The 10,723-nt window shown below is 32.5% G+C and overlaps 1 protein-coding gene across 1 annotated transcript; it reads left to right on the plus strand.

Annotated features, from left to right (window-relative positions):
• The first annotated feature begins 4,697 nt into the window (after positions 1-4,697).
• On the plus strand, positions 4,698-10,366 carry LOC119608862 (serine-rich adhesin for platelets). The gene is made up of 5 exons (XM_037963417.1): positions 4,698-4,892; positions 4,966-5,051; positions 5,121-5,376; positions 5,435-7,149; positions 7,506-10,366. Exons 1-5 carry the CDS (start codon positions 4,698-4,700, stop codon positions 8,614-8,616), a joined length of 3,363 nt encoding a protein of 1,120 aa, XP_037819345.1. The 3' UTR covers positions 8,617-10,366.
• The last annotated feature ends 357 nt before the right edge of the window (positions 10,367-10,723 follow it).

The raw sequence follows: 10,723 nt of genomic DNA on the forward strand, positions 1-10,723 counted from the left end.
GAATGAAAACAAAGTTTATTGAAATCATAAAAACGTTAAAACAAAATAAATTAAATTATACTACGTTAATCAGAACTTATAAAAAATGATTACATGATTACGTTTTGTATGTCTTTTAAATGGTCTTGAGGAATATTTATAATTTTTAAGGTGCTTCTGAAGAGAACTGAGTTGCTCATTTAGCGAGTTCTGCCAAAATAAAGACTAGACTATAGACTAGAATATAGACTAGACTATAGACTAGACTATAGACTAGAATATGGACTAGACTATAGACTAGACTATAGACTATACTATAGACTATACTATAGACTAAACTGTAGACTAGACTATAGACTAGACTATAGACTAGACCAACGGTTCCCAAAAGGGGGTCCGCGGACCCCTAGTGGTCCGTAGCAAAATCCTAGGGGGTCCGCGAAGACGAACGAAAATAATCATGAATAAAAAGTATTCTCTATATGTTAGAAAATATTAAAAATATCTCCAAATTTTTCATAAATACTAAAATACACAATTTTTATTCAATAATCCCAGATTTGTTGATGACTTTTTGAATTTTATTGTTTCGGTCGTTTATCAGGATGAAGCTAGGCCATACAAATTTATTGTTTCACTTTTATAAAGTAAAGTATTACGTGATTTGTAATTTTTATAAATGTATATGTATCGAAATAAATGTTTTTATATCAGACGGATAATGATTTGCCTTAGAATTAAATACTGATATTGGTATCCCGGAATATGAAGTTAGGTCACATTTCATAATATTTTTTAAATTGTAAGCAAAAGTGTTAATCTAGTTAATTTTAAATATAAATATTCCATTCCGACGTGATACACAGATTTTAACTTCATTTTGTTGTTCAATATTATTAAATCAACATCAGAAAATTCATAGCGTTTTGCGTAAATAGTCAAAACCAGGCAGTAAAATAATTCGTAGGTATTTTAAAATTCAAATTTAAGATCCAAATTCACAGTACATTCGCAAAGAGTTCAGGTCATATTTTATGTGGGTAACGCATTCCGCAACAGCATCGAAGAAGTCTAACTTTCACATATTTTCCCGAAAACTTAGCTTACATACTCAGCTCACTCCTACGCAAAAAAAATTAGAAACATGACTCTTTAAGCACATGTCGACAATACTTGATAAAGAAACCTTTTCGCTACCTTGACGAGAAATGAACATGAAAGCTCTCACGATCATAAAATTAAACATCATGTTAGAAGTCATTCTATATTTAAAACCATGCAATTGAAAACATCTCCGAAATACTAAATATTCTCAATGTACGGGAATATTGTATAGGGTTTATGGACCAGGACTAAGACAATTTTCGGATGAACAATTATTTATAACAATAAGATATCAAATATGTATGGGGGTCCGTGAAATTAAATAAATTCCTCAAGGGGTCCGCGAAGTAAAAAACGGTGGGAACCGCTGGACTAGACTATAGACTAGACTATAGACTAGACTATTGACTAGACTATAGACTAGACTATAGACTATAGACTAGACTAGACTATAGACTAGACTATAGACTAGACTATAGACTAGACTATAGACTAGACTAGACTATAGACTAGACTATAGACTAGACTATAGACTAGACTATAGACTAGACTATAGACTAGACTATAGACTAGACTATAGACTAGACTATAGACTAGACTATAGACTAGACTATAGACTAGACTATAGACTAGACTATAGACTAGACTATAGACTAGACTATAGACTAGACTATAGACTAGACTATAGACTAGACTATAGACTAGACTATAGACTAGACCATAGACTAGACTATAGACTAGACTAGACTATACTAGACTATAGACTAGACTATAGAGTAGACTAGACTAGAGTAGACTAGACTATAGAGTAGACTAGACTATAGACTAGACTATATAGACTAGACTGTAGACTAGACTAGAGACTATAGACTAGACTATAGACTATAGACTAGACTATAGACTAGACTATAGACTAGACTATAGACTAGACTATAGACTAGACTATAGACTAGACTATAGACTAGACTATAGACTAGACTATAGACTAGACTATAGACTAGACTATAGACTAGACTATAGACTAGACTATAGACTAGACTATAGACTAGACTATAGACTAGACTATAGACTAGACTATAGACTAGACTATAGACTAGACTATAGACTAGACTATAGACTAGACTATAGACTAGACTATAGACTAGACTATAGACTAGACTATAGACTAGACTATAGACTAGACTATAGACTAGACTATAGACTAGACTATAGACTAGACTATAGACTAGACTATAGACTAGACTATAGACTAGACTATAGACTAGACTATAGACAAGACTATAGATTAGACTGTAGACTAGACTATGGACTAGACTATAGACTAGACTATAGACTAGACTATAGACTAGACTATAGACTAACTAGACTATAGACTAGACTAGACTATAGACTAGACTATAGACTAGACTATGACTAGACTATAGACTAGACTATAGACTAGACTATAGACTAGACTATAGTCTAGACTATAGACTAGACTATAGACTAGACTATAGACTAGACTATAGACTAGACTATAGACTAGACTATAGACTAGACTATAGACTAGACTATAGACTAGACTATAGACTAGACTATAGACTAGACTATAGACTAGACTATAGACTAGACTATAGACTAGACTATAGACTAGACTATAGACTAGACTATAGACTAGACTATAGACTATAGACTAGACTATAGACTAGACTATAGACTAGACTATAGACTAGACTATAGACTAGACTATAGACTAGACTATAGACTAGACTATAGACTAGACTATAGACTAGACTATAGACTAGACTATAGACTAGACTATAGACTAGACTATAGACTAGACTATAGACTAGACTATAGACTAGACTATAGACTAGACTATAGACTAGACTATAGACTAGACTATAGACTAGACTATAGACTAGACTATAGACTAGAATATAGACTAGACTATAGACTAGACTATAGACTAGACTATAGACTAGACTATAGACTAGACTATGGACTAGACTATAGACTAGACTATAGACTAGACTATGGACTAGACTATAGACTAGACTATAGACTAGACTATATACTAGACTATAGACTAGACTATAGACTAGACTATAGACTAGAATATAGGCTAGGCTATAGACTAGACTATAGGCTAGACTATAGACTAGACTATAGACTATATACTAGACTATGGACTAGACTATAGACTAGACTATAGACTAGAATATAGGCTAGGCTATAGACTAGACTATAGGCTAGACTATAGACTAGACTATAGACTAGACTATATACTAGACTATAGACTAGACTATAGACTAGACTATAGACTAGAATATAGGCTAGGCTATAGACTAGACTATAGGCTAGACTATAGACTAGACTATTGATTAGACTATAGACTAGACTATAGACTAATTTATAGACTAGACTATAGACTAGACTATAGAATAGACAGTAGATTAGATATACTAGACTATAGTCCGGACTATAGATTATACTATGGATAAAATTATAGATTAAACTATAGACTAGACTATTAAACAGACTAGGGGCTAGTCTAGACTTAACTATGGAATAGACTTTACATTATACTATACTGTAGAATGAATGACACTGACCAACACATTTTTAACTTAGATTAGCTGCACTGAATCCAAATCCGACGTCAAAATTTTCATCACATCTGCAGACATTAAAATAATAGTTTAATCTCTGTTATATCTTCTGTCTTTTTCGAGATATATTAACCTAAAGGTTTCAAGCTATAAATTGGTTTTCCAGGAAAAGAAGACATTACAAAATTCACAAACAGATATGCTTTCGTACTGTTATAACGTTTCAAATATGGCCAAAATTGAGAGGATGCAACGCAGCTCAAGCCTTTAGAAAAGTGTACTTTAGTCTCTGGGTTTCTAGTTTTTTTTTTTTTTAATTTTGTTGGACTGTGTAATAGACTGAACATAGAAAATGTAGACCAGACTTTGGTATATACTTTACAATTTAAGAGAAAAACATTTTTCCGCCATTAACGAGAATGTTTGAAAATTTATTGTAATCCCGTGACAACACGGGAATATTTATACAACAAACACGTAAAAAGTTCTCAACTTTCCGTTTATCTTTATTTATTGTCAAAACAGTGATTTACTCAGTGTTAAAGATAAGCGAACCGATTTTTATATGACTATCGTATAATGAACGATAATCGTAGGTACATTTAGTTTATGGTGTCTGCTCATCATTACTTTTATAAATTGACATGACAAATTTATTTTAATTTATTGTTTAACAACATTCACTCCTAAAAACATGACCAAAAGATATTTTTGGCATTATTTCCTGTTTTTTTTTCAAACTGTTTATATGTGGAACAATAACTCTTAAGCAAAAATACCAAATTTTATATCATAATTTTTAATACACTTTTACAAAGAGAATAAATAATTGGAAAAAATTGAATGAATATTGAGGTGTTGTAAAATTTTTGAATTTATCGATATTTTATAAATTTCGATATCGAAGTAATTCAAAAATGTTATAGGGAAAATAATCCGAACTTTAAAAAACTAGACTTGTTGAATATATACATATTAAGATATTTTTCTAACTTTTTTTCATATTTTCTTTCTTCTAGTTTTATGGGTGTTTGCGTACATGAGGGACAATTACATGCCTTAACAGAATACATAAATGGTGGTTCTTTGGAACAGTTATTGGCCAACAAAGAAGTAGCATTGAGTGCTGCTGCAAAATTAAGACTGGCATTGGGTGTAGCTAAAGGTATGGAGTATTTACACGGTGCAGGCATCTTTCACAGAGATTTAACCAGTAAAGTAAGTTCAAATAAAGTAATCAAAATCAAATACATCTAAATAAATGTTCAACCTTCTAATTTCACTCTTGCAGAATGTGTTAGTAAGAAATTTACCAGATGGACGTTTTGAGACGGTAGTGGGAGATTTTGGTTTGGCAGCCAAAATACCCGATAAAAAGTAAGTTTAAGTTTGTCTCATTTACTTAATGAATTGCTAAAAATTAATTTTGTCTTTTTATTTGAATAGACAAAAGACTCGTTTGGAATATGTGGGTTCACCTTATTGGGTTAGTCCAGAATGTTTAAATCATCTCTTCTATGATGAACGCAGCGATGTGTTTTCCTTCGGCATTATCTCTTGCGAGATTATAGCACGTATAGAGGCAGATCCCGATATAATGCCTAGAACCGATTCGTTTGGTTTTGATTATCTGGCATTTGTTGATTTGTGTCCCATGGATACACCACCTGCATTTTTAAGACTGGCTTTCTACTGTTGCATAGTAAGTTTTTGAATAATTTTGAAAAATTTCTTTAAACTGATCAATTTTGTCTCTATAGTTTGATCCAAAGAGTAGACCTACGTTTCACGATGCCGTCAAGAAATTGACTTCGCTTTTGGAAAAATATGAACATGATCCCATGGGTTGCAATGGTTCATCTAGCTCCACTATTAGTGCCAGTTCTAGCCCTTTGAGTTCATTGGAAATTACCTGCTCGCCTAATGGCAGTGATTCGGAAAATTTCTGTCAAGCTTTAAATCACAAAAATGGCTGTGCCCGTCATTTGGCCATTAAGAAAGCCTTAATAAACACCCCTTTAACATCGGCTATTAGTACGGCGCCTGCTGGTCACATAACACCAAGACACTTAAGAGAAGTCAGTGAAAATGGTTTCCTGTTTCCCGAGTCGGAAAATCGTAGCAATTCTATACCAAACGGGGGATTTAGTGAAATTGATGAAAACCGTATAATTAAAAATCGTGTTAAGAGAGCAACGAAAAAATACGAAAATATGGCTGCTGCTGAGTTATTAATACAACAGCAACATCGTCGTTCGCTGAGTGAAAACATTATACACTTTCCATTGCACACAACGCCCAGCGATAAGGCGAGATGCCATCAAATGCAGCGACAAAGATCCTCTACGCATTCCCCAACTCCACCACCGGTGGGTGGTTTTACAAGCACCATCATTGTAACTGCAGACACCTTGCCAACCCGTGAATCCCCGCCACCAGTTTTAACGCTACGCAAAGTAGCCGAAACCATGTGCCTCAAAGATCCCCAATACAAACCCATAAGGACTGATAATAATGGTGTTAAATCCAACCCTTTCACAGCTATGGCTCATTTGAAGGGCGTGAAAAAGATTTTGGGAGCAAATCCCAAAATCTACGCAGCTGGAGGTGGGGACTTGTTTAGTTCTTGTTTTGAAATATGTGCTCCTTTCTTCAAGGAGTTGGTAGCTTTGCAGCAGAAGACCATTATAGGAGAAGATGGCAAAACTGTGGTAACCACGCCCAATGAACCAAAGAGTCTACCAATATCACCACAATTAACACGAAAACTAAGTGCTATTGAGATGAAACTGTCGCCGACACTAAATCTGCCACGTTGTACATTGGCCGATGAAGATGATGATTGTGTGGATGAGTCAGATGCCGAACAGGATGCAGATGGTGGTGGCAATTGTGCTGATGCCGAATCGAGTAGTGATGATTCTGCCGAGAGACCCACTCCCGCCCCAGTGGCACGAAAGTATCGAGCCAACTCTCTGTACACCCATCCACTGTTCCGTGGCACAAGTGGCAGTAGTAAACTGGAAGATGCAACTGCTTTAACAACTTCTTCTTCAGCAGCTAATGTAAATATAGAGGATTGCAATTCCTCCGAAGATGGATGTGAGGAAGGCTTGAAATCATCCAAAGATGTTCCTCTAACAGCCTCAACACCTTCGCCTCCAACGCCACCACCACAAACTTCAGCAACTTTGGCAGCCACACCTGCTTCCATGTCATCTTGTACGGAATTTGATTTGAACGAACTGAAACCGAGCGATTTTCTACCCACTAAAAGTTCATTAACGCGGCGTGATTCTATAGAGAGTGGATTTTATTCCTGTTTCAATGAGGAATCCGATGCTGCTACAACATATCGTCAGTTCAATGGTGCCGGAGTATCGTCGCTGGGTTTGGGTTGCGGTGGCAGTAATTGTTGTTTTGAACAACTCAAGTCTCAGCTGATGTTGGAAGTGGGTGCCAATGGTGAATTGAGGTAAGTAACCTTTAAGTGTCATTTATATAATATATAGTTTAATCCCAGTTCTAGTTCTTGTACAATTCTGGTTTAGTTCTAGTTCAATTCTAGCTCTTGCTCTGATTTAGCTCAGTTCTAGTTCTGCTCTAGTACAATTCTTATTCAGTTCTAGTTCAATTCTAGTTCATATGTAGTGCAGTTCTAGATCTAGTTCAATTCTAGTTTAGTTTAGTTTAGTTCTAATTCAGTTCTAGTTTAGTTCAGTTCTAATTCAGTTCTACCTCAGTTCTAGATCAGTTTTAATACAATTCTAGTTCAATGCCAGTTAAAGATTAAGCAAAAAAGATTAACAATTTTTTTTCGTTGTATTTCAGTGATAAATTGGCCAGTCTATGCCGCTGTTGCTATTACGGCTCCGCATCACAAAGCGGTCAACATCAGCAGCTGCTTAACGATTCCTCTTCCACCTCCTCCTCTGTGCTGCTTATAGATGAACCTACCAGTAGTGCAGCAGCTGGTGGCATTAATACTTCCTCGAGTGCTGCGGCTTTAAGATCCTTAGATGATTTGGAATTACCGGATGCAGCACGCAGTCATCGACGCTACACTTGTCACCATCATCTGTTGGGAGGCAATAATTACGATCCTAACTTTACAGCCACTGCTGGTTTAATAAATAGATTAGCTTTGGATTCTGAAATAAATTCACTGATGCAACGCAGTCCCTTTGCTACCAATCAATTGTTATATTGTAAAAATCGCACCTCCTCTATATACACCGATAGTTCCGATGACATCAGCAGTTTAGCCGGTTCGGATTCCCTGCTATGGGATGATCGTTCATTTGCCTACCCCACCAGTACAAGATCGGCACAAATTGCAAAGATTGTGGAATATTTCGAACGTAAAAGACAAGTACCTGATAGTACACCTCCACCACGAGGTACCAGCGCAGCAGGTGGCAGTGGTGTGGGTGGTCATACCTCCACCGCTGGCAGTGGTTCAACTTCATCATCCTCTTCAATGGCGGCTGCAGTGGCAGCATCTGCTTTAGGTTCATCCTATATGTCATCCTATGAAGCACGACGTTATTCCGATTTTAAACGTCATGCAGCTATTAATTCAGATTATGAAGCCTTCTGTTTTGAACTGGACAAAAAGCCTTCTCAGGCTAGACTGATGGTGTGTGAGGGAGCGGTAAAATCGAAATTACAAATATTCGATAAATTAAAACAACAACAGCAGCAGCAGCAGCAACAAACAGCCTGTAATATAGCTTCCACTAGCACGAACATAAGCCAAACTCCTGTAGGTTCGGTGCAGGCCTTTACAAATTCCTTACATCACCATTTAAATACTGCAGCAGCCACAGTATCGACAGCTACTGCATTGGCTACTACAACGACTACGCCAACTGGTTCTATAACCCCAACTCAGACAACCACGAGTGCTACTAATTGTCCACAAATTAATACAGCTGGTTAAATGCTCCTCCTCAATAACCTTTTGTTTTTAAGGCAGCTTGTTTAAAGTTCTTTCCTAGTTTTCGCCTCTTATTTTCGGATTATTTTTTTTTTTTTTAATTTACAATCTGTGAAATTTTATTATATTTTTAAGTTTGTTAAATAATTATTTTTTTCTTTATCTAACACCTGCTGTTATTTTTACTATGTTCCTTTCATTTTTCACTCTCCTTTTAGTTTCTATCTTTTTTTTTTACAAACCTAAACCAAAAATTTGTGTTTGTTTATTTTTTTTCAAGATTTTTTGCTGAATTTATTTGAAATTATTTTTTTCTTTATTATTTATTTGTTATTGTTGTTGAAATTTTATTTTCTTATAGATTTTTCTTGTTTAAAAACAAACAAATTATAATTTTTATAGAGTTTTTGTTGTTGTGTTTTCTTTATTTTCCTTTGTTTGTTTTTAATATGATTTAGGTTTTCAAATAAGGGATTTTATGTTTCGAAACTTTAGAAAGTAGGGAGTCATTTAAAAATTCATCAAATCAGAACAAACTGTTTAAAACAACAAACTTGGAATCTGTTTTTTTTAATTACAACAAAATGAAGTTTATAAGCTAAACAAAAGATCCTGAATTGTTAACCAAAACCAGTTATTTTCTTTTCCTTTTCCCTGCAATATCTTTATAGCTTTTGTATAGAACTAACATATTCAATTTGTCGAAGAAAAAGTACTAAAAAATGTGTGCAAAATTAAAATAAAAACAAAATAATTATTGAAATGTTTTTAACGATAATGCCAAAAGTAATTATGTATAATACAAAAACACATGTGTATAAAATAATATATATTTAAAATAATTTAATTTTTAATAAATATACAAAATAAAACTTTCATAAAAGTCTATAAATAAACTAGTCCTCCTCTTTTTATTTTTAAAAATTAAACAAAAATACATTTTCATTAAAAAAAAAATACTTAAAAATATTCCCTAAAATTAATAAAAAAAATTAAATTTAATTAAAATTAAACAAAAAAATTTCAAACAGCAAAACAATTATAAAAAATTATTAGAAATAAAAAAAAATCTAAAAAATTAAGATAATTGTTTGCAATTAACAGCCACTATAAGAAAACCTGTTGCAAAAAAAATTTTTTGTTTCCCTGATTCTGCATAAAGCGATAAATCCAGTTAAAAATTACTTTATTTTTAATGTTTAATGAAAAAAAAGCTGTTTGAAAAAAATATTCGAAAAACATTTATTTCAAATAAAAAAAATATATATATAGGGAAAATTAACCCACAAAACATATTCCTTAAATTTACTTGATTCTGGTATACTCTACGAAAGCCAAGCTGTTAAAAGTTTATGTATACAATTAATATTTATTATTAAACACTATATTATTATTTATAAACTTTAAAAATTATTTATTTAAAATTAAGCCAATTTAATCACAACAAAAAACAATAATAACGAAAGTGTATAAAAAATGATAATAGTTAAAATATTTAAATAAATATTTATACCTTAAGTGTATGTAAAAAATTGAGTTAAATTAAAACCCTAAATTAACAAAAAGTATTTTTCTTTTCTTTAGTTTATTAAAAATACTTACAATAATCATTTTTAGTATTATTATTAGTAAAAAGGGTTGTAAGACTTAAAACATGAAAAAAAAAGAAAACAGTAAAATTACAAAAAAATGAAATTATTTATGCACTTAAAACATTAACCAAGAAAATTATTAAGATAAATTGTATATTTTATATATGTATGTGTATTTGTTTGTTTATTTACTAAAAAAAAAAACTTAACGGTGTATATATTTTAATATATATACATATATTACAACAAAATTGTTTAAGTTATAAACACTTAATTATTAACCCATTATTTTATTTTCTTTAATGTTTTCTTTTTTTTTAGCAAAAACATTAATAATTTTTACCTTAACCAACATATTTATTTGCCGTATTTTTTATTAATTATTTGTAAAATTTAAAATTAAAGTTTTAATTTAATTTTCCATTATAATTATTTTGCTATATATACAAACCTATGTTTACTTTATATTTGTACATTATTATTATTATATATTTATAAACAAAACTTATGAATTAATT

Source organism: Lucilia sericata, unplaced genomic scaffold, assembly GCF_015586225.1.
Source record: "Lucilia sericata isolate MDLA Ls3-8-SP2 unplaced genomic scaffold, ASM1558622v1 Contig000891F_arrow, whole genome shotgun sequence".
Taxonomy (NCBI): domain Eukaryota; kingdom Metazoa; phylum Arthropoda; class Insecta; order Diptera; family Calliphoridae; genus Lucilia; species Lucilia sericata.